General features: G+C 34.6%; 1 protein-coding gene across 3 annotated transcripts in view; it reads left to right on the top strand.

Moving 5' to 3' along the window:
• Positions 1–26,572, top strand: part of LOC138709440 (carbohydrate sulfotransferase 5-like) — a 585,125-nt gene that overhangs the window by 367,364 nt on the left and 191,189 nt on the right. For all 3 annotated transcript variants that reach the window (XM_069840209.1, XM_069840207.1, XM_069840208.1), the window contains one exon: positions 9,941–10,045. In XM_069840209.1, the coding sequence (XP_069696310.1) occupies positions 9,999–10,045 (47 nt within the window). In that variant the 5' untranslated portion in view covers positions 9,941–9,998. The remainder of the gene's footprint in view (positions 1–9,940; positions 10,046–26,572) is intronic.

Below are 26,572 nucleotides of genomic sequence, written 5' to 3'. Positions count from 1 at the left end.
GATCCGGATCGAAGCCAGTTTTCCATGATTTATAATTGGCATTATTTAACAGAGACATGGACAACTACTAGCGTGTACCACATAAGAAGGATTTCAAACAACTAACTGTTAACAGGCAAGCGATGAATCAACAATGCACAGAATTTGTTATAAGTTACTTGTGATTGGCTACAAAAATATAATTACAAACGTATTATAATTAATTAATTCTATTTTAAAATATAAATATTCTGGTATTAAAATATGCTACAAAAATGAAAATTTGCTTTCGAAGGGAACAAGAGTAAGGTGGTCCGCGGAACTGTTCTGACTTTAAAAAGTGGTCCCCACTTCAAAAAGGTTTGAGAAACGCTGCTATATAGGTACCACTTCCGACCTATATGAATCCTTATCTTCCAAGTCAGCAGCTACAGTAGAAAAGGAGGCTATGACTAATTTAGATCTCTAAATGTTACGATACATTTTTGCTATTGATAATCTTACTCGTTTCTTTAGATACGCTTTTTCTTACTTGTAAATTTAATTTAGCGACTTTTTAGCGACATTTTACATCTTATTAAGCGACTTTGAGGTGGGTATTGTTGGCAGCATTGACGCCACTTGCGATAGCGCCATAAAGGTCTTACCCCATTTGCCGCAAAGTATTTGCGCCACTAAGACATTTGTAAATTCAAAAACATTTTTTTTTAGGTTGCTACCACGTTACGATATTAAGGCACAATTTTATGTTCCACTTTCCTAGACTACGGACTGGCACACGAACCATCATTTGTGTCCAGTTCGCTGTCGGTAAAATACAATACAATAGCACAAATCGCTGGGTTTTTATTAAATGTTGTACATATTAATATATCTGATTTTTTAATAAAGTCGGTAGCTATTTTCCTTTTGCAAGACCCATGAACTTTTTGAAGAACGAGATCTCTTCCATTACTTGGTGATTATTGATTATTGCCATTGATAGAAGTATATGGGCGGTAACTCTGAAAAGAACAAGTCTCTATCTTAAATCTATCCTATTGAAAAAAAATATATATATATAAAGTAGCAAATTCCAGCACTTTTTCGTTATGTTATGTGACACTCCTGTGGACAATCCTTGTAGTTTTGGGACATAATAAATTGTCTAGTTTGTACTGGAGAAAAATCTCTTTCAAATGATATATGAGTAAAATATTTATCTTAGTCGCTTTTAATAAGAGAGATTCAACACCACGTTTTTGTATTCCAGTGCTAATTTTGTATTTAAAAACTTTTGACAACCCTGGTACGCAACTATTTATATTTTACAATATTCCTTTCAGAGTTATGCATGTCATATTAAGACCACTTCACGAAAAAAAAAAAAAAAAATGTTAATTTTGATGACGATGTGTAATACTTTCTTTTTAATTAGGTGTGTTGACATGGAATGATCCTATGGCAACAAAAGAGAGCATTTTGATAAATCGTAAACATGTATGTAAACTATTTTGGATTCAACCTAATAAAATAGGAGGGAAGAGATCAAGGTGTATTTCGGGAATGATAGAAGACTTGTACAAGAACCATGAGAATAACGTACTAATTAAAGAAATTATGAAGAAAGACGAAGATATTGTGAACAAAAAATAGATTATTAATTAAGTATTAATGAAGAACAAAAAACACTTTATGATGGTAATGATGACAAACAAAGACTTCCATGTCATACGATTAATATAGTCTATTTTCAGTAGGTTATTTCACGACACTGTCTTAACATCTTAGGTTATTTAGCATCTGAGTGAGATTGAAGGTGATAATGCCAGTGAAATGAGTCCGGGGTCCAGTGCCGATAGTTACCCAGCATTTACTCATATTGGGTTGAGAGAAAACCCCGGAAAAACCTCAAGCAGGTAACTTGCCCTGACCTGGTTTCGAACCCGGGCCACCTGGTTTTGCGATCAGACGCGCTAACCGTTACTCCACAGGTGTGGACAATGTATTCTACAGTTGGTATTAATCGAGCTGAATTTCCTATTTAAATAACATAATTAACATTAAATTGGCTCTTAACTGAATTAGAGACCTCGTGCACCCTTTCGTTTCACTTAATTGTTTTTCTTATCCCATTATCCGCATATCGGAGCGAAGCACAAAGAAATAAAACTGGGAAAGTACCGATTTATATGGCGACCTCTTCAAATGGTAAATCCACTTTCAAGTTAAATGTACTAGAATATTAAAGAAGCGTTATAATTGAATTGATATTTGAAATGTTCCCTATTTATGCTTTTAATGACGCTGAACTGCTCTCTTTCAGTAATAACCGTATTTTCACGCGATTTATTCTTTCTTTTATTGCATCTCCACGCAGTACTTAAAATCTAAGCTTATTTCTATGGCATAGCGGTAGGAATGTTCCTCGTAATTAGTGCGCTCTGGTGGAGTGGCTGCACTTCTGACATCACACAGACCAAGCTTTAGGTTTGAACATAATTTGTGTTAATCCATCTTCTCTGTCTTCGTTTCTGAGATTGCAGTCTTAGTTCTATGTCAAGGGTAAGTATAACGCTTGAAGTGTGGTGTTGAAAAAGGAAAGTTCTGATTTGCTTCCCTTTCTTTTAATTGGTTATTTTACTACGCTTTATCAACTGCAAGTCCCGCGCCGTGGCGTCGTGGTCTAAGGCATCCTGCCTAGGACTCGCGTTACGGAATGCGCGCTGGTTCGAGTCTTCATGGGGGAAGGAATTTTCTCATGAAAACTGTGTAACTTTCGGTGCTGGACTCCGGACTCATTTCACCGGCATTATCACCTTCATCTCATTCAGACGCTAAATAACCTTAGATGTTGATAAAGCGTCGTAAAATAACCTACTGAAAAAAAATTCAGCCAGTGTATGGGACCGGTGCCCACCCAGCATCGTGATGCACTTGGGAAGCTACGATAGGTAGCGAAATCCGGTTGCGAATGCCAGCTATAACGGCTGGGAGGATCATCGCGCTAACCACACGATACTTCCATTCTTGTTGGATGACCATCCACCTCTGCTTCGGCATGTGGCCGTGAGGCCAGCAGCCGGCTGGTCAGTCTAGGCCCTTCACGGGCTGTAGCGCCACGGATTATTATTATTATTATTATTATTATTATTATTATTATTATTATTATTATTATTATTTACTTATACTTACTTACTTGCTTGCTTTTAAGGAACCCGGAGGTTCATTGCCGCCCTCACATAAGCCCGCCATTGGTCCCTATCCTGAGCAAGATTAATCCAGTCTCTATCATCATATTCCACCACCCTATTATTATTATTATTATTATTATTATTATTATTATTATTATTATTATTATTATTATTATTATTATTTACTTATACTTACTTGCTTGCTTTTAAGGAACCCGGAGGTTCATTGCCGCCCTCACATAAGCCCGCCATTGGTCCCTATCCTGAGCAAGATTAATCCAGTCTCTATCATCATATTCCACCACCCTATTATTATTATTATTATTATTATTATTATTATTATTATTATTTACTTATACTTACTTGCTTGCTTTTAAGGAACCCGGAGGTTCATTGCCGCCCTCACATAAGCCCGCCATTGGTCCCTATCCTGAGCAAGATTAATCCAGTCTCTATCATCATATACCACCACCCTATTATTATTATTATTATTATTATTATTATTATTATTATTATTATTATTATTTACTTATACTTACTTACTTGCTTTTAAGGAACCCGGAGGTTCATTGCCGCCCTCACATAAGCCCGCCATTGGTCCCTATCCTGAGCAAGATTAATCCAGTCTCTATCATCATATTCCACCACCCTATTATTATTATTATTATTATTATTATTATTATTATTATTATTATTATTATTATTATTATTATTATTATTATTTACTTACTTATAATTACTTGCTTGCTTTTAAGGAACCCGGAGGTTCATTGCCGCCCTCACATAAGCCCGCCATTGGTCCCTATCCTGAGCAAGATTAATCCAGTCTCTATCATCATATTCCACCACCCTATTATTATTATTATTATTATTATTATTATTATTATTATTATTATCAACAGCAATGGTTACCTAGAAACTGAATGATATGAAGGTGATAATGCTAGCGAAATGAGCCCCAGGGCCCAACGCCGAAAGTTACCCAGCATTAGCTCTGCTAGTTTTTCGAGATAAAATTGTTTTGTATTAAACATTTCTCATCGTACAATGAAAGAGTAATGGAATGGAGAAAAATTCTCTCCGGCACCGGGATTTGAACCCGGGTTTTCAGCTCTACGTGCTGATACTTTATCCACTAAGCCACACCGGATACCCATCTCTGTGTCGGACAGAATCGTCTCAGTTTAAATTCCAACGCTTGGGTTCCCTCTAGTGGCCGCCCTCTGGACTATGTCATAGATGTCTATGAACGTAGGACTGAAGTCCACACATGTGCTGAGGTGCACTCGTTATGAGTGACTAGTTGGCCGGGATTCGACGGAATAAGCGCCGTCTTAAATCACGAAGTGATTTACGCATATCATATATATTATTTTAATCTACCGAAGTACATATAATATTTCCATGTACGAGTGCACCTCAGCACATGTGTGGACTTCAGTCCTACATTCATAGACATCTATGACGTAGTGCAGAGGGCGGCCACTAGAGGCAACCCAAGAGTTGGCACTTAAACTGAGACGATTCTGTCCGATACCGAGATGGGTATCCGGTGTGGCTTAGTGGATAAAGCATCAGCACGTAGAGCTGAAAACCCGGATTCAAATCCCGGTGCCGGAGAGAATTTTTCTCAGTTCCATTACTCTTTCATCGTATGATGACGCAGAAAATCTGCATGGAAATATCATATGTACTTCGGTACATTAAAATAATATATATTTCTCATCGTGTTTTGGGAAAGCCATTGATTTAATTCCCAATGTACTCAGTCAGTTTAAGAGAGCTGTGTAATATTATAATAAATGAATGAAAGAATTGTAGTTTTGTCCTTGAAATGTTAAAAAATTTGATCCCAACAAATGTAACATTGTATAATTCCTTTGCAGAACTAAAAGTTACATTTGTTGGAGTCAAATTTCTGCACATTTAAAGGACAACACGAAAATTCATGCAATCATTTATCATAATACATTGCTCTCTTAAATTGACTGAGCATTATGGGAATTAAATCAATGATTTTTCCAGAACATGCTATGGAAAGTTTCATATAAAACAATTTGTATCTCGAGCAAAATTGTATTAAAATTTTTGTTTGAAATATCTCGAGGAATAACACACTGAAAATAATTACATTACTTACGGCTCAACCTGTATATGTGTTTATTATTTATTTGTTTATTTACTTGTTTATTGGTTAATTTACTTTCTTTATTGGTTAATTTATTCATTCATTCATTTAGTTACATATTTGCTTATTTATTTATTTATTTATTTATTTATTTATTTATTTATTTATTTATTTATTTATTTATTTATTTATTTATTTATTTATTTATTTATTTATTTATTTATTTATTTATTTATTTATTTACTTATTTGTTTGTTTGTTTGTTTGTTTGTTCTTTCGTTCGTTCATTTCATCACCACTACAGATCATGTGTTCCAATTACAGTAGGTTATTTGATTATAACTATAACTAACATGCAACTAGAATTTAACATAGCATGTTTTATATATATACAGGGACATCACTTTATTTTTACTAACATTTTTAACATTAAGCTGGCTATACTCGGAAACACTGTTACCCCCCTTCCATTACAGGAGTTTGGTCTTACTAGTGCAATATGTAAACAAATCATTTTGCTATCTATAGGAGGAGAGAAAAGTAGTGTATCCATTTATGTTACAGGGAAATACAGTATTACGATTTTCAGTTTGATAATTACTTTTACGGTATTTTATCAAAAAACAGCAGAGTAGTAACATTTTTTTTCTTCACAAACTCAGCTCTTCAGGCGGTTATATTCATTATAAAATGTCTACTTTATTCAGCATATTACGAATCTAATTTACTCCTGAGAATTTTGTGAGCACTTCCGTAAGAAACCCCAATTTGTACAGCTAACTTCTTGACCGACTTATTAGGACTTCGCTGCATCCTTTCTCTAGCATCTTCTGTCACCTTTGTTGGACATCTTCCACTTTTCTTCCTTTCTGTACACCCTGTTTTTCTAAATTTACCTACCAGATTAATGACATTTCTACGAAAATATTCCATAATGATATAATCAGGAAAGCGTAAAAAAAAAAACTGTTGTTCACATTCGGTTATATTGTAATTCCAGTTTCAATCATCGTCCTTCATACCTACAAACAGTAAAACAAAACTCTCGTTTAAATTGATTAATGCTGTTAAGTACCGTACCATATTATAGTGTACCGTACTTTCGGTAACTCTAATCTTTACTTGTGTAGCATAACTGAATTTATCCGTCTGGACTGAGCACACCATACCTGTGTGAAAATAAACTTCAATAATATAAGCGCTTTCTTCTATAGAAAACCCAACATATTTCTGAAACACACTGTACTCTGTACTATTTCCTTCACTCGTAGCAACAGAGTCAAGTACATTCAGAAACGCAGGTGCAATAAAAATGCAAGTAAAAATAAAGTGATGTCCCTGTATATATTTATATACATACATACATACATACATACATACATACATACATACATACATACATACATACATACATACATACATACATACATACATTGTTCTTTGTAACATAAGATACACATTTAAATATTTAAGCATGATAAAGTACGAATCAGCTCTAATAATTCTTAACAGTACTTAAATCATTGACATCAAGTAATGCTTTACATAACTTTTTCTTGTACGTGATGTATAATAACGAAAAATCTAAATCCTCTTTATTTGATAGATGATTGTTTGTTCGAAGCATTAATAAAAGTGGAGATATTTTATGAGATTGTGTTTTTGATGTCTGTAATTAAAAGAGAGATCGCTTTGTCAAATTTGATTTACCAATATGGAAACTAATAAGCTGTAGGAGATCAGGGTTGTCTATTAAACCATTTATGGTTTTGAACAAATAAATTTGTTGTGCTTTTATCCTACGATTACTGAGAGATGCTGCATTAAATTCAACCAGCATGGATTCAGAAGATTGGAATATGTTGTTATATGAATGTTTTTGCATATGTAGTAATTTTAGGATTTTATTCTGTACTCTCGCTAGAATGACCGAGTGCGAGTGATAGTGAGGGTTCCAAACTATAGATGAGTACTCTAATTTACTTCGTATTAAATTATTATATAGCTATTATTAGGCCTAAGACAGTTTCAACATTGCTGAAATCTTTTGAGTTTCTACATGTATTACAGGAAACGTCAACTTATCAGAAGATTAAATTGTTTCATTAGCGACAAAGTTAGTACATATTGAAATGCAGTTGGAACATATACAGAGTGTAAACTATATAAACTACCGAAAAATACTAGTGATAGAGCATAAATTACTGAACAAAAAAGTCCAATAACATTTTTCTGTAACTTTTGTGGTGTCCCTAAAAAAAAGTTATTTGTGAATCTAATGTTTTTGGAAATGGTAGTAGACTGTCATTATTTACTTCGATCCGCCACGTACATTGCAACTGTGGTGATATCCTTGTTTACAAATCTGGATACTCTGTTGTCTCTCTATTGTGGTGGTGTTAGCGTGTGTTGGACGGGAGAACATTGGCAATGACGTTCACACTTACTCGAACGATAAATATTAAACTACTATCAATCCTAAAAACATGGTATTTTAGGAATTAAAAACAAAAATATAAGAAAATAACGTTTGTGCGAGATCGTTAGTATTAGCTTGATTTCCGCACAAAACCAATCCGCGGAAAGTCTAAAATTCCACATTCATTATTCCCAACCTAACATACATAACAATTTTCCTCTTCTTACCGCTTAAGTGACATATTCATTTTACTGCTTTAGGCTTTTAACATATTATTTTTAGAGACGTTCAAGATAGTGATAATTATAAATTGGAAACTTGCCACTGCAATTTCACCTAAATTGCACTGTTAATTATTGTTTTTAAATATTTGCAAAAATTAAGTAAACTCTACAACTCCACTAAAGTTACTGCATTCGTGATGCAAGTAACATTAAGGAAGCCGTGAAAAAATCAACAAGATTCCAGATGCCGACGTTATTACTGCAATATGTTATATAAATAATATTGTTAAAATATTAAAATGAAAAATAAATCATTTCATAACCTTTCCGTTTGTTCTAAGTTCGCATTTATAGACTGGGGGGGGGGGGGAAGACAGACGTATATCACGGCCTGCTTGAGTGTAGTATTAGTAAACACAGAAAACATTTTAAAGCATCAATGTTGAAGATAGATATTTTTGTTTTGCAAATTTATCATCATTGAACAGAGACCAAGATGGAGATTTCATTGCAACTAATTAGAAATTCCTCTTTCAGGTATGTAATAAACGATCTTCGCACAAAATAATCTACGATACACGAGCGGTATGTTTTCTTTCAATTCTCGGAAATTAAAAAAGGTGAACTACGTTTCGCTTTTTCAAACTTTTCCTCGAACATGAAAACTTCAACATACCGCTCTTGTAACGCATATTACTATTCACTACACATCATGTTTAATAGACCGAGATGTACAGTCTGTATAATTTTGGCAGTATATAGTCTACGTTCACACTCTGTATAGTAGTTCAAACTTCTATTGTTTTCGGTAGAAAATAAATAAAATGATTGGGAAAGTATTAATATATTTAAGAGTAGCATGTCAGTTTTAAAGCTTATTGAATATGTACGTGAATTTGTAATATACGTGTAACGATTTTCGTGTGAATTATTATTTGCAAACTTTAAAACGCTGGCTAGTAGTGTGATGTTTACTAATAACAATGTTTACAAATGGACATTTCAAAAATTAAACGATATATGTGTCTCATTTAAATCTAGAATATTATTTCTCTGAACGATTTTCTGTTTATTCATACTACACAGGGTGTATCAAAATTTGACGGTAAATATTCAGGAATAATTTCCTCATATAGAGAGAAGAAAAAATTAATATTACAACATGAGTCCGCAAATGCATAGTTACAGATTTATCACACTTACTAGTTGGAGCGCTCTGTTCTGGTATCACATGAAATGTTCCAAGTTACCTACTTCTGCCTGAATACAGGCCTCCATTTATCTTCGCATTGAGTCCCGAACACGGTAAATTAATCATCACGCACATCAGTCGAATACACCAACGACTTTAAGTGTCTCCACAAGTAAAAATCCAGTTGTTTAAAACGGAAAAAAAAAACAAAAACAAAAAAAAAAATCGGAAAAATCGAAAGAGAATTGGGAGGACAAATTTAAAAGGTACGCAAAACGCGTCCTTGCAAGGGTTTGGGGGCTGTACAAAACTAAATATGTGAGCTCCAAGCCTGTTGGCCACTAGTCTCACTAGTTTAAAACAAGAGAGCCAAATAATTTAGCCATACCTACCAATGAAGTGCCCAGCATAATGTGCATTAAGGTACCTGAGACTAAGGTAATTCATTCGCGGGTGCTAAGAAGTATTCAAGTTAACATCAATTTAATTCGCAACATGATTACTCATGTAACAATTGTAACCAGAATTTCGCATTTTAGTCCAGCGATGAAGGCACATCGACATGCATCAACATTAATAAAAGCTCGGTTAACTCTGTAATTATACGCTTTCAGGCCTATGTTGTAATACACTTTATTTTCTTTTCTCTATATGAGGAATCCATTTCTGAAGTTTTGCCGTACAACAAGACGTTAATTTATAATTTTGTGTTTTTTTTAATTACTTATACAATTTATGTATGTGTACGTATGTATATATGATATACTTTATTATTATTATTATTATTATTATTATTATTATTATTATTATTATTATTATTTGCAGATGTCGGAGTCCTGACATATGACGCTGGCGCCCCTAGCGGTGGGGAGAAAACATCGACATGTCCGAATTTACAAAACTACTCAAAAGTGGATCGGCCAACTCCAAGTAAGTAGATATTGTTGTCTGATTACTGATAGCCTGTTTACAATGTCCTCTTTTAGAAAATTAATAAGTTAGAGTGCAGGTGTAAATAACTTCAATGGAAAAATTATTCCGGGCCAGACATCGAGCTGAGCTCGCCATTCTTACCGACTGAGCTACCTAAGAACTCTACCAGACCCCGAATTACTCCCTTTTTATCCACATACCTCAAGTGGGTTAGCAAGACGTCAGATACCCAACATTGAGTGCACTTTCATTTGTTTATTTATTTATTTATTTTTTTATTTTTATATTTATTTATTTTAGGGCCTATATGTATTTATTTTTATTTATTTATTTTTATATTTATTTATTTATTTATTTTTATATGTATTTATTTTTATATTTATTTAGTTATTTAGTTTTTTATTTAGTTATTTGTTTAGTCATTAATTATTTATTTAGTTATTAATTATTTATTTAGTTAATTATTTAGTTATTTATGTATTTAGTTATTTATTTATTTAGTTATTTATTTATTTAGTTATTTATTTATTTAGTTATTTATTTATTTAGTTATTTATTTATTTATTTTGTTTGTTTGTTTGTTTTTTTTTGTTTGTTATTTTTGTGCTAGTAAATTTCAAATGAATGAAAGTTAATATAATATAATATAAACTAGCCCACTACTGTATGAGTAAGACACGTGTTACTATGTAAAACGTAGTTCTCTGACAGATTTTGGAGTGCGGAGTTTCGAACCAAGAAACTATTGGCAAAATAGCTTCTCCGTGCCTTGTTGCTATTAGACTATAATATCCATTCTACTGAGCCATTGAAGACCGGTGAAGTACGCATCATATTGCATCTGTTCTTTAAGCGATTCGACGTGACACTAGCTTTACTGACGTTTAAAATTTAATTTTCTGGAAAATTGGAGATGACGGAATTGACTTCCCCGATGAAGTTTATTACAGCCTCAAGAGCGAGTGCAGGATAGCGTGTGATTTGAGAATATAGCTTTTAAGACATTAAAGATGTTAAAATCAATTTTGATAAATGTTGCTATGAAATCTTAGTTAAACGTAATACAATATTCGCCACTTCAACCTTTCCTGTACTTTCCAGCGATCCCACATAGGCCTAGTATTTCTATTTTAAATTATTTGGATTTAAATAATTGATTAAATGGCGATCTTACTCGTGTTAATTATGTAAGCATGTGCGGCTTACAGCTGTTTCGGTGCTATTCGACACCATCCTCAGAGCCTAATAGATCTCGGCGCTATCTCAACTTTGCTGCATGTTGTGTGGGTCCGTTCGTGTGATGAAAAGTTGTGTAAATAGTGTGTGTGTTCTGAAATTGATCTCTGTGTTGAGAATTTAATTGGGGTACGTTTCAGTGTGTGTCTGTATATTTCATATTGTTCTAGTGTGTTGAGTTTTTGGTTTTTGGATAGTATGTGTAGGATTTCCATGTCTGTATTTATGTTATTGTATGTGTGGTTGGTATTAGTTATGTGTTCGGCATATGTAGACGTATTGTGTCCTCTGGTTATTGCTTTAATGTGTTCTTTGTATCGAGTTTGGAATGATCTACATTGGACAGACAGGAAGTTCATTTGTTTACATTTTCCATTATTATTATCATCATCATCGTCGTCATCATCATCATCATCATCAATAACAGTCTTGGATTAAGTCTCCTGGCCTGTTCCGCTTCCAGAAGAAAGTTGGTCTTTCCAACCTCTTTGAATTCAGCCATTATCTTTATCATAATTTATGGATGTTAAGTCAGAAGTTCCATTTCAGCAAACAAATTAGATTACAGTAAAATTTTTGAAGTCTTCCTGCACTTCATTTCCTCTCGGCCGAATGTTCAAAATGTGTTGATGTAATTATAATGTTAATTTGTATGGCATGTAACATGTTCCGAGGATAGGATGGATGTGATTTCTAGTTGATGTAGAAATTCATAATGTATTTAGCGATTCTACAAATTAGGCTATGTACAATTGTTTCTCTGAGAAATTTTATCTCAACTTCATGATTAGAAAATACATCGAAAAATCAGAAAATTCCCGGCAGTTGTTCTCTTCAAAGTGCTACCGATTTTAACATAGGGATGAGCTATCTGTTATATATGATCTAAGGCAGCGTTTCTCAAACTATGGTCCGCGGACCACCTCTGGTCCTCGAGGTCTGCCCTTGTGGTCCTTCAAAAAAGAGAGAAGAAAAAATAAAATTCAATCGAATTGTGTATCACACTATAGCTGAAAATCTCAGAGTTTGCAAATGACACATGGCAATCACCTTTCACTTTTTCTCCCAGTACTGACATATTATGAAATTTATTTACCCTAACCGTCTATCACCTTCCCACTCTCTAAGCAACAAAAGAGAGATTTAAAGCACTATGAACGTGGTGTTTCTCGCCATCTTTTCCCTGCAAATCTGGCGCTGTCTGTTACCCAGCTAGGGACCACTCGAATTCATAACAGGACCGAAGTACCGAACCTTTTCATGTATTTATGACTTTCTTAATAGTTTTGCTGACACCCAATCTGCACATTGAAATGGTCACCTACTGTACGTCGTACACCAATAATAGAACATGCAAAATTACATCTTTACTTGTTGAAAATCGGGCATGTTTCTGCATTAATTTTTTTATTTCTGTTTTTGCAAATGACGATGTAAGAAATTTTTTTCTATTAACATTAACTTAATTAGTTAATACTAATATAAAATTAATTGAATTAAATTAATTTTAATTAATTATTTCTACATTAAAATGTAAGTATACTGGTATTAAAATATGCTACATAAATGATAAATTTGCTTTCGAAAGGAACAAGAATAGGTGGTCCGCGGAACTGTTCTGACTTTAAAAAGTGGTCCCCTCTTGAAAAGTTTGAGAAACGCTGATATAAGGTATTAGGTAACTAAAGTTACATACTTGTTCAATTGTTGTTTCTTCAGTTTATGTTTTTACTCTTCTTAATTCTATCTGATTGAGGTTCTGGCTGATATGTACACCTATTATCAGGCAGTACATCTCACTTGACGATATGTGCCGGAGGAAGAACAATTGTTTGTATGCATCTGAAGTCTGACTAGCTAGTCGGCGATATATGCAATGGAGGGGGAAAGGAATTGGCCATCCTACCCCATTATCTCCTGGCCTAGTTGCCTCTTAAGTGGTGACTTCTTGATATCACTTCGGAGATTCAGACCTGTATTCGGACAGTTGACTAAACAACAACACTTCCTAAATTTCTCCCAAATACAGTCCCAGCGTTTTAGTTTCTCAAAATATATATAATAAACACGTGTTTTGCAAATCTACTTACATAACTGGAATGTTGACATTTTATTACAACAAAGTTTCTCCTTACTTACTCAATTACTTACTGGCTTTTAAGGAACCGGAGGTTCATTGCCGCCCTCACATAAGCCCGCCATTGGTCCCTATCCTGAGCAAGATTAATCCAGTCTCTACCATCATATCCCACCTCCCTCAAATCCATTTCAATATTATCCTCCCATCTACGTCTCGGCCTCCCCAAAGGTCTTTTTCCCTCCGGTCTCCCAACTAACACTCTATATGCATTTCTTGATTCGCCCATACGTGCCTATCTCAAACGTCTGGATTTAATGTTCCTAATTATGTCAGATGAAGAAGACAATGCGTGCAGCTCTGCGTTGTGTAACTTTCTCCATTCTCCTGTAACTTCATTCTTCTTAGCTCCAAATATTTTCCTAAGAACCTTATTCTCAAACATCCTTAATTTCTGTTCCTCTCTCAAAGTGAGAGTCCAAGTTTCACAACCATACAGAACAACTGGTAATATAACTGTTTTATAAATTCTAACTTTCAGACTTTTTGACAGCAGACTAGATGACAAAGCTTCTCAACCGAATAATAACACGCATTTCCCATATTTATTCTGCGTTTAATTTCCTCCCTAATGTCATTTATATTTGTTACTGTTGCTCCCAGGTTTTTTAATTTTTCCACCTCTTCGAAGGATAAATCTCCAATTTTTATAGTTTCATTTTGTACAATATTCTGGTCACGAGACATAATCATATACTTTGTCTTTTCGGGATTTACTTCCAACCCTATCGCTTACTTGCTTCAAGTAGAATTTCCGCGTTTACCCTAATCGTTAGTGGATTTTCTCCTAACATATTCACGTCATCCGCATAGACAAGAAGCTGATGTAACCCGTTCAATTCCAAACCCTCTCTGTCATCCTGAATTTCCTAATGGCATACTCTAGAGCAAAGTTAAAAAGTAAAGGTGATAGTGCATCTCTTGCTTTAGCCCACAGTGAATTTGAAACGCATCTGATAGAAACTGACCTCTACGAACTCTGCTGTACGTTTCACTGAGACACATTTTAATTAATCGAACAAGTTTCTTGGAAATAACAAATTCAATAAGAATATTATATAAAACTTCTCTCCTAACCGAGTCATATATCATATACCTTTTTGAAATCTATGAATAACTGATGTACTGTACCCTTATACTCCCATTTTTTCTCCAATATCTGTCGAATACAAAAAATCTGATCAATAGTCGATCTATTACGCCTAAAACCACAATAATTTCATCTACATACGGAGTTAATCTTCTCAAAAGGATATTCGACAAAATTTTATACGACGTCAACAAAAGTGATATTCCTCGAAAGTTACTACAGTTAGTCTTGCCCCCTTTCTTAAAAATAGGTACCATTATGCACTCCTTCCAAAGTTTCTCCTATAAATATAAAATGTAAGTAGGCCTATACCAGAGACTAACCTTTATGGCGAAATAAACACCTAAAATTCTCCAAGCTGTAAAACCTGATAACGATTTTAAACACATGATACGGAATTTATTGGAGTAAATCACCGTCTTAAGAGGACACTAAAGATATAGTGGAAGTGATATCATAGCTGTGAACATAATGGCTGTTACCTGACGGAGCTGTTGGCCTCCCATAAATCGAATACACGGAAGGGGTCGCGAGATCTGGCTGCAATCCAAAACTCGCCAGTTCCCTTACGGTTCTGCAGAGGTCGCTGTCTCGCGCGCGGACTTCTAATCCAGTCCCAGTCGCGGTGGATAACTGTTCTAATGAGGTCTCTGTCACTCTTGAAGAGATATCAGATCTTTTCAAGAATTTACATCTTCAGAGCACTTAGAGAGGTGCAGTCATTCGTTAAGGAACTAGATGAAGCTCTGCGATAAATTTGACAAATTCATTGGCGAATGTGATATTTTCTTCTTTTCACTACGGAATTAGAACATCTTTTCAAACGGAACACTGATCTAGGCATTCTTTTTAAATAATGTATTCCTAACATCTGTTGCAGTGTCCAAGAAATATAACAAATGAAGAAAGCAGTCACCGCTGCACAGTCTTGAATTTCGCAATCCTAGAAGGCGATGTGTTTTGAGATTGGTCTTTTAATGTAGTACAATGAACTGTGTAAAATAACCGACCTCCGTACAAGGAAACAATAATGAAGTGGATTTGAAATATCGTAGAAATGTTAAAATGAGTAGGCCTACTAGGAAGGTAACTGAGTTGCTCAATGCTTAATATTTTATTTATTTATTTACTTACTTAGTTATTTACTTTATTTATTTATTCATTTATTTATTTACTTATTTATTTATTTATTTATTTATTTATTTATTTATTTAATAGGGTAAAGCCCCAATTACAATATATAGTACAGATATTTGCTTAGAACATAAAATTGGAAATAACATGAAAAAAGAGATAAAACAGATACAAGTGTAAATATAAATTAAAAATTAAAAAAAGAGACAAATAGATACTACCTAAATAAAAGACACAGATATAGATATAAATGAAAAATACAAAATAAAAATAAATGAAAAATAGATAAGTATAGATATCATAACCAAAACATGTAAAATGTAGTTATAAATGGCAAATTACAGAGTAACAAATAGCAATATTATTTAAAGTCAACTACCTTCAGTATACGTATTAATAAGGAAAAGTTTATATTTCATGTAAGAAATGCTGAAATCTAGATCCCATGTTTTACATATTTCATTGAAATTTGAACACATTTTTAACACTGGTGAATTTTTATGTGCTGAAGTGTTTGGTTTTTTATAATATAAGAATTGACGATTTCTTAAATGTGATGTTCTAGCGTTAAGCTGGATTTGTGATAATATTTCGCTATTATCCAGTAGACCGTTGAATATTTTATAGAATAAAAGTTGCTCAGCAAGTAATTACGACTTCCAAGAGATATCAAATTAAATTATACGACATTTTGTTATTTAGGGCTGAATTTTGATATTTTGACGTAATAATTAACAAGGGAAGTCGAGACGTAGATGGGAGGATAATATAAAAATGGAATTGAGGGAAGTTAATAATAATAATAATAATAATAATAATAATAATAATGATAATGAAGAAGAAGAAGAAGAAGAAGAAGAAGAAGAAGAAGGCATCGAATCGTATACACCTTTAGAGAGCAATAAAATTACTGAGTACAAAACTGGTGACGTCAGTCTAGGGGCACCACGTAGGTATACTCCGGTTGGTAACCTCGACCTTCGAGGAACTCTGTAATCAAGTTGTGCGTACATTGGTTGATAAAGTAGGGTCGTAGGTACCAGCCTAGATCAAATATACCCAGATAGGTCGGCCTTGTAGGCTTTGATGTTACCTTTTTTCAGGTTTACTACGCTGCCATCTAGTTGTTACATAAGGAGTCACGTCATAATTCCCATTTGAATTGCATTAGCGACTGTACTGCCATCTCGTGTTTGTTTACGGCGGACGGATGGTGATCCTGGCGGTTGTTCTCTTCAAAGTGCAAACCATTTTAACATATTATTTTACTGTACCGAAGTACATATGATATTTCCATGCAGTTATTCTGCGTCATCATACGATGAAAGAGTAATGGAACGGAAGAAAATTCTCTCCGGCGCCGGAGCTTAATCTGAGACGATTCTAACCGGCGTCGGAGTTGTATCCGGTGTGGCTTAGTGGATAAAGCATCAGCACGTAGAGCTGAAAACCCGGGTTCAAATCCCGGCGCCGGAGAGAATTTTCCTCCGTTCCATTACTCTTTCATCGTATGATGACGCAGAATATCTGCATGGAAATATCATATGTACTTCGGTACATTAAAATAATATATATGATATGCGTAAATCACTTCGTGATTTAAGACGGCGCTTATTCCGTCGGATCCCGGCCAACTAGTCACTCATATCGAGTGCACCTCAGCACATGTGTGGACATCGGTCCTGCGTTCATAGACATCTATGACGTAGTGCAGAGGGCGGCCACTAGAGGGAACCCAAGAGTTGGAGTTTAATCTGAGACGATTCTAACCGGCGTCGGAGTTGTATCCGGTGTGGCTTAGTGCATAAAGCATCAGCACGTAGAGCTGAAAACCCGGGTTCAAATCCCGGCGCCGGAGAGAATTTTCCTCCGTTCCATTACTCTTTCATCATTTTAACATAGCAATGACCTATCTGGTTACATATATGATTTAGGATACCAGTCACTGGCAGTAGCTTGTTCTTTTGTCTCATTTTAATTAACAAAGCGTTTGAAGTCTGTTATTGTAATCGTAGGATTAATCATTTAAGTACTATGTTGTTTCTAATAGTTAATGAGTTATCACAAGTGAGTAACATTAGCTGCTGTGGTTGTGTTCTTCGGAAATACGAGTTGCCAAGGTACGTAGTTTCACAGAACATGAGCTTTTTCTGTGTGAAAATAACTTACGGACAGGAAACAAGGATTCTGAACCATTCCACCCAAACTGATTTATATCTCGTGACAACTAAGAACCGTCATAAATATCATAGCGTGAAGGGAGCTTTTGTACGTGTTCCAATTCTGCCTCTGCCCGCACTGTGAAGGCATAAAAATTCTCTTCTTTTAGCCAATTAGTGGTCCGAGAATGACCGCACGAAATAAGCATTATGACCAATTTCAGGGGCTCGAGAAAGTGCTTTAATAATACAAAACATCTGAATATTTCAACCGCCTACTCGCATTATTCTAATTCTGTCCTTAAGACTCACGAAACCGTAGCAATGCCAGTATCCCTTCGCAGCGTTGGATGCAACAAAAGAATAGAATGTAAGAAAGTTTACTGAAACTAATTTTGTTTCGTTTAAGGGGACCAGATATACTCTATTTTTTTTTTTTTTTTTTTTCATGGAGTGCAGTTTCATAGAAAGGACTTTGCCGACAGACCTTCTACTATCCCCTACTAATTGGTTGTCATAAATAAACGTCTTCCTTACTATGACGGAAATCTTGTCTTCTCTTGTTAGTAACCAATCACAACCCTCGTTCAGAAGAATTGACAGGTGCCCGTCAAATCCACGTGGAGGCAGAGTTGCCGCATCTTTTCCGAATTCCAAGAATCCCATCAGTTTCACTGCATAATTTCGAAGGTCATCAGGATTGTGCAATGTTGGGACGAGGGGACAGAATGGAATTGTCAGAGTTGTTTGTGTAGGAAGTCATAAATCTGTAAGTGGGTGTTCAAAGGAGCCACCGAACTGCACTCCTTGAAATAAAATAAGGTATACCTGCCATCTTCATAATGTTAAATGTTCAATGTTTTGGTACACTCAGCTCCTAAGCAATCGAAACTTGTACAGGTTGTTGTTCGATGATTTCTCAGTTCATTAAAACATTTAGGTTGGATTTACTGTATTTGTGTTTCCCCCCTGATTTTTTTTTTCCTGAATGTCCAAAATTTGACATTATTTTTTAACTAATAATTTTTATCTGCCAGATTTTTGTCAGTTTCTTATAATTTTACATTTACTGCAAATGGCATCACTGTGACAATGTGCGGTAAAAAAAAAAAGATTCTCTCTGGAATAGTTTTCGCATTGACTGTACTCAAAGTTTGAAAAATACCGAAAGGAGGAAGATATGTCAAGAAAAAGAGAAGTAACCGAATTGTGACATGCATACCGTTACAAAAGTATTGAAAAAGGATACTTGCCGAAAGAGTTGAAAGCTGATATTTTGTAATATTAAAGTGTGATTGCACATAAATCAGCAAAAAAAAAAAAAAATTGAAAAATTAAAGCCACTTCGTAGTATCTCGACGACGACGACGACGACGACGACGACGACGACGATGATGATGATGATGATGATGATGATGATTAGGGGGCGGATGTTGATGAAAAGTCATCTTATTTTTCACATTAGGACGATCCCTGGTAATATATAAATCCTTTCTATTTTAATATCAACTTAAAAAAAACTAATTTCTTATATTGCTTTTTTGCATTTTTTGACGTTTTTGAACTAACATGTCATTTTTATATTTTTTCGACATTTTTTGGTCATTTTTAATACTTTGAAGAACTTTCAGATCATTTTGGAATGCATTTTACTTTCTTCTTTACAGATAGGTCTGTTAAATCATTTTATAACCAAATAGGTCAGTAGTAATTACCTACTGAATAAGTGAATAACAGTGAAGTTTGAGTTTTATAGTTTGGAACAGACTCTAAAGTCCATCCCTCATTCCACTGAAGGCTTCACTTCACACAACGCAAGTAATATAAAATGTTTGACAGCAGCTTAGTTTAAGAGAGGGCTTTGACCGTTACTGTTCTTCTGTCGATACGAGGGTGTCTTTAGAATTTATATTTGGAAAGGAGGAACTTTTCACCATGTTTTGGACAGGACGTTGTGTCCTCAACATGGTTCGGAAGGGATGTCTACTGTAGTAGACAGTATTTTTAACACAAAGATTGCAAGAATGCACGCTGCGCCTACAATTTCTTTTGTCATTCACACTCCCTCACCTGGAAGATCTGGTAACAAAAGTGAAGCGCGGAAGGAGGAGGAGACGGAGAATGAAGGCACTGACATGGACCAGCCTTGATTGAAACACATTGTAAACCCTCATTAAAATCTATAGTTTTCCCTTAAAACCTTCATTTTGTTGCATGTTCTTTTCCTTTATCTTAGCCAAATTCCAGGAAGTTGCCTCCGCTCTCCGAGATTTGCAGGGCAGTCATTGAAACAAGGTGACTGATTTTTAAGAAGTTGTGGTGCTAGTACGGTGAATAATATTTAAGTGTCGTTTTTTTTTTAATCTTATGTCATTATTCCATTAGTTCAATGATCATTTTAAGTAGATTTTTAGGTCATCAATATCCGCCCCCTAATGATGATGATAAAATCTATGGCGTCGATTGGATTTAATTGGATTATTCAACAACGCAGTATCAACTGTGCGGCTTTTTTTGGCGTCGGTGGAATGGGTAATAACGATATGGTATTTAGAGAGATAAGTCTGATGTTTCACATGGGATTATCTAACATTTATCTTAAAGTAGGGCAAAACGTTGATAACGATGATGATGACGACAATGGCGATGGTGATGACGATAACAACAATGATGATGATCATCATCATAAGAATGACGACGATGATGATAACGACAATGATGTTGACAACGATGGTGATAACGATGATGATAACGAGTGTGATGATAACAACAATGATGATGATTATGATTAGGGACCGGATTTTTATGGAATTACATATTATATTCCTTTCAACCTAAGCGTATATAAATAATAAATATTTGCGAATCTTGTAATTACCATCAATATATTAAAATTTGATACTACATATTTTTACACATTTACTCGACATTATATATTATGGCTTGGTATTACATAAATCTACATATTTAGAAGTTTTATTCATTTTTACTTCTCTAAAAGGAAACAGAAAAAAAAACTTCTGCTGGGGAAGTTTACAATTTGAAATACACAGATTTAAAAAGATTTTTTGCCTACCCAAGAAACGCTATATTTCGGGACGAAACATAACGTCCTTAGTTCCAGGAAGTAATAGAGGCACTCACCCCATACCGTCCACTGTAAATATAAGTGAACAAAAGGCAACTTTTCTCATACAACTATCTTGTATTGTAAAAATCACTCAGAAAGTAGCGTTGCTTTCATGCGGTGGAGTGGGACGGGACGACATGATTTGTCTCGAAGCACAATTGTTCTGCACACGTCTAACAAGCCGTTCCCGTGCAATTTGCAACCTTACCCACCCTCTTCCTAATCCTTCCAGGGAAAACCCGTGTCAAGTCTGACATGAGCCGCAATAAAGTAGCCGATTTTTGAAATGAAGCTGGAGTAAAGGAACAAACTGGAAATATGTTGAAAGATTAAAATAAATAGCTTTTCAGGTTATTTATTGACCTCTTTACTTTAAATTTAGCAGACCTATACGGAAATGAGATTTTTCGAGCAATTAGAAAGTATGGTTCTCGGCTGGAATAATCCTACCCTTCTGAATGAGACTGGAATGTCACTTTTCAAACAACAGTTTGTATAGACGCCTATAGTTTGAAGTTTTACTCAGGTGCTCTATAAAATCACAACTGGAGAATCTTATCTATCCTATACCTGCCAGACATTGATATTAAATATTTTAATGATTTTACATAGGGTAAACTCTATAGTGATTGACCACTTAAGCTAATGAATAATAAAACAATGAAATAGCGGAAAACGGTGGTAACTTATTGAGAGAATTTTAAAGGCATTGGGTCAAGTGAAGATTCAGAAACAAATCAAAATCAATAAACAAAAGAAAAAAGAAAATTTTAATGCAAAGATAAATTAAATAAACACAACAAGTCCACTTTTACAGTTATTGACCGTCTACTGCACAGTTATTGACCACACGCTTATTAGTGATTGACCGTCTATGCACAGTTATTGACCACACGCTTATTAGTGATTGACCGTCTACTGCACAGTTATTGAATATTCATTTATTAGTGATTGAACAACACATTTTCACAATTTTCACTTTTTTCTTGTCTGTTTCGTTTCTCTTCTTCTGATCTTTCTCATTAAGAACTATTCGCCACCGGCGTAGCTCTGTCGGCAAAGGTGTTTGCCTGCCGATCCGAAGTTTCGTTCGGGCGCGGGTTCAATTCCCGCTTGGGCTGATTACCTGGTTGGGTTTTTCCGAGGTTTTGCCCAACCGTAAGGCAAATTTCAGGTAATCTATGACGAATCCTCGGCCTCATCTCGCCAAATACCATCTCGCTATCATCAATCCCATCGACGCTAAATAACCTCGTAGTTGATACAGTGTCGTTAAATAACTAAGTTAAAAAAATAAGAAAAGAACTCTTCTCGCTGCCTTTTCTTTCATTTCTTATTCGCTTCCTTTCTTCTCTTGCCTCTTCTTCCATTTTTCTCTTTTGTGCCTTATCAGAACCAAGTGTGTGTCATTTCTCTGATGTTATTACAAATGGCTTCACCCAGCACTGGACGAGGACCAAAGAACACTTTTCCTTCAACGGGATATTTGTTTCTGGACGCTAAGGTTGCTTTTAGGACATCAAACTTCTTGGCAGCTTCATTTAAATCAAATCCACTGCGGACAGGTTCTGTAGCGTTTCGTAAAGCTTCCCCTGTATAATGCACTTTACCTGGCTTAGGCATTATAATATAGTATCAGTCCTGTAAAAATCCCCATCATTTAACCGATAACATATATAGAATTGGAGCAAATTGGTCATTATTCAAACAAATAATTTATGAACGACCAATCACTGTAGTTTGCGGACATACACTTTATAGTGATTGACCACGGGGCATTTTTATGTCATATAAAAACTTTAACAAAATAATATTCTGTGGACGGAAACCTTATACCTTTTCTCACACTGTGAGTGTAAACACGAGCACCAGAATTTATGTATCCTTTACAGAATAAATAAATTATTGCGTGCATTATTCTTAGCAATTACTCTAGTTACTTGCACTTGTTTAGGTTCAGTTGCATTTCCAATCGATTTCAGTCCTCTCAGACAACAGACACTAACTCAGTGGGATGAACAGCGACAACTAACCACAAATAAGGGTTGTTACTAGAGGTATATGCAGCAAAAAGTGAAATCACGATCGCGGTTTATTCACAATATGCTTGGAAAAAGGAAGCGGTCAATCACCGTATACTGGTCAATAACTACCTAGTTTACCCTATTTTGGTACATATTCAGCTTATTTTTCTTACATAAATATGTACATATTTCACATCTTGATATTACATAAAAATCCGGTCCCTAGTTATGATAACGATGACAACGACGATGATGAAATTGATGATAAAATGATGGTAGTGATAATGTGGATGACGATAACGTCTGGTTACGGTTCAGAGTGTAGGGATTACGATAAGTTTCCTTATAAGAACGAAGGTCCGTCTACAGCGTAATGAGATTGTTTCTCAATAAATCAATCTGCCGATGCCGAGATTTCCAACGAAACATTGAGAAGACGGAGACGTATAACCGCCCGTGATTGAAATCTGCAATTTGATTTGGGTTTTACCGAATACCGAACATGAAAACGTTCCATCACGACAGGCAGTTGTTACTACCAAGTTGTATAATTTAATGGTTTCCAGAAAAGCGCTTAGCCCGCGTGATTAATTATCAGGAATCCCTGACTCAACCGCGATGACGAGGTTCATCCGCATTGTTATCTTTGGAGGCAAGTAAAGTTACGTAACTGTTCAAAAACTTAAAAAGTTGTGTTAAACTTAAAAAGTTGTGTTTTAACTTAAAAAGTTGTGTATAAAGTGCAAATTAAAATTAAGGCGACATTTAACATTTAATTTTTTAAGGTGACATGTATTTATTTAGTCTGACGAGTTACTTCCTTGGTTTGAATTGTAAATTATTTAAAAATAGCGTGTAAGAGGGCCTTAGACTAGAAATGTTTAGTTTAAATGTAGTTCTGTTTATAAGTATGCATAAGGGTGTAATTATTTGACTTATTTGAACTGTTGTATCAGTGAAGTGAGGTGAGTCAGTGAAGTTATGGTTTTACAGTGTAGTCAATAGTTCCGATCAGTGATAATTTACAGCGTCAATGAAATGTGTTCTACAGTGTCAGTGAAATGTGTCCCAAAGTGAAATGCGTCATAGTGCCACTACAGTGAGTGAGATGAAAGTAAAGTGAAAGACTATTGAAACTTATGTAGGGCCTATACATATGTAGGTTGTATTATAAAATTAGGTTATTTTATGTTTTATTATTAATTGTAATTATTGTGTTAAATTGTATTGTGTATTCTTATTCTATTGTCTATTGTATAATTGTATTGTGTATTGTTTATATTGTGTATACCACTGCCACCGGGTGCTTGCCCACTTGCAGTGTAAATAAATGCATACAAAAGTTTAAAGTGACAAATTTAATAGTCATTCGTTATTTGACAATATCATTGTATTAAAATTCGATGGTGTTCGGATAAAGGGAGTCAAGTGATTTTTTTTTTTTTTTTGCAAATGAAATTTTTTCCACAGGTGAACAGAAGTTAAATTCTACAAGAGGGTATGCAAAAACAAACGAATACTAGAATTTAATGTGTATTTGAGTAGAAAATTATTTACAGAAAAGTTCCAAAGTTTAATTTTAATTTAACTCAAAACTCATTTTTATGACTTATGTTCCTTTACCTAGATACTATCGAATGATTTAGTCGTAAGCCACACAGACAAAATTTTACAGGAGACCGTATTGAATGTTTACAATCCAATGCTATTAGGTGCGGTATCATAATTTCTTCGGCGTTTCTTGATCAATTTTTATAACATTTTACTGGTAGCTTCTTCATATGCATAAGAGATAAATTCGCACAAAAAGCATTTTCGTTAAAAGTGTGGCTTTGAACTGTGTCATTCTCGACCCTTCACATGTTTGGAGGAATTATAGTAATACTTACTTATTTACTTATGGCTTTTAAGGAAACCGAAGGTTCATTGCTGCCCTCACATTAGCCCGCCATCGGCCCGCCAAGATTAATTCACTCTCTATCATCATATCTCACCTCCCTCAAATCCATTTCAATATTATCCTCCCATCTACGTCTCGGCCTCCCTAAAGGTCTGTTTCCCTTCAGTCTCTCAACTAACACTCTATATGCATTTCTGGATTCACCCATACGTGCTACATGCCCTACCCATCTCAAACGTCTGGATTTAATGTTCCTAATTATGTCAAGTGAAGAACACAATGCTTGCAGTTATGCGTTGTGTAACTTTCTCCATTCTCCTGTAACTTCACTCCTCTTAGCCCCAAATATTTTCCTAAGCACCTTATTCTCAAACACCCTTAATCTCTGTTCCTCTCTCAAAGTGAGAGTCCAAGTTTCACAACCATACAAAACAATCGGTAATATAACTGTTTTATAAATTCTAACTTTCAAATTTTTTGACAGCAGACTAGATGACAAAAGCTTCTCAACCGAATAATAACAGGCATTTCCCATATTTATTGTGCATTTAATTTCCTCCCGAGTGTCATTTACCCCATCCTTCCAAACTCTAAACTGACTACGGCTTAACGAACGTAGAAATTTTCATTCTCTGTTCTCCTTTTCCAAGTCCTTCACACCTCTACGCCTACCTACTTTGCCTTCTGTTTCAGTTACCTGTCATCATAATAATCATAATCTCTTCACACGCACGCAAAATAGCCGCATACTAGCCATACCAACACACAAGACATCATCGTATTCATCATCATACACAATCTCGCTCTCGCGCTTGTGGAATACCCTACCCAGTGACATCGAGACTGTCGGAATTTAGTAGCGTTCAAAAGCAAACTTATTAAGCATTTTCTTACTGCGTAGATTAGGTTTAATTTTTAATTAATTCGTAAAAAAAATGTTTGTCTCTTCTTAACTTTCACAATAAACTCTCTAGCTTTTATTAATCAGTTAATATTTTAGTATTTTGATTTTTATTGTTTTTGTCAATTTAATATTAATTGTAATTATAATTGTAATTGTATTCTTAATATTGTAGTTATAATCCCCTGGTAGAGGGGAAGAGAAGGCCTGATGGCTTTATCTCTACCAGGTTAAATAAATAAAAAATAAATAAATAAATAAATAAATAATAATTTTTATTTGTTAATGTTACTTCAACATATGTGAATTTTTCTACCCCTTCTAAAGATAAATCTCCAATTTTTATATTTCCATTTCGTACAATATTCTGGTCACGAGACATAATCATATACTTTGTCTTTTCGGGATTTACTTCCAAACCTGTCGCTTTACTTGCGGAATTATTATCCCTACAATAAACCTCGGAATAATAATAATAATAATAATAATGATAATGATAATGATAATAATGATGATAATAATAATCTCCGTCCTCCTTCAAACTTTTCTCTACACTTTCAGTCTAAGAGAAAAATAGTTAATAAAATGTTTGGAGTAATAATAATAATAATAATAATAATAATAATAATAATAATTATTATTATTATTATTATTATTATTATTATTATTATTATTATTATTATTATTGCTGCTGCTGCTGCATCCAGGAAAGTTAAAACACAGGAGATTTTGGCATGCTCGCACATAACTTCGTGACAAAAAGTTCAAGTGACAGAAAACCACTAAGTTCTCTCGAGGAATTTTAACCAAGAC

Source organism: Periplaneta americana, chromosome 11 (assembly GCF_040183065.1).
Source record: "Periplaneta americana isolate PAMFEO1 chromosome 11, P.americana_PAMFEO1_priV1, whole genome shotgun sequence".
Classification (NCBI taxonomy): domain Eukaryota; kingdom Metazoa; phylum Arthropoda; class Insecta; order Blattodea; family Blattidae; genus Periplaneta; species Periplaneta americana.
This window is presented reverse-complemented; position numbering and strand designations above follow the sequence as displayed.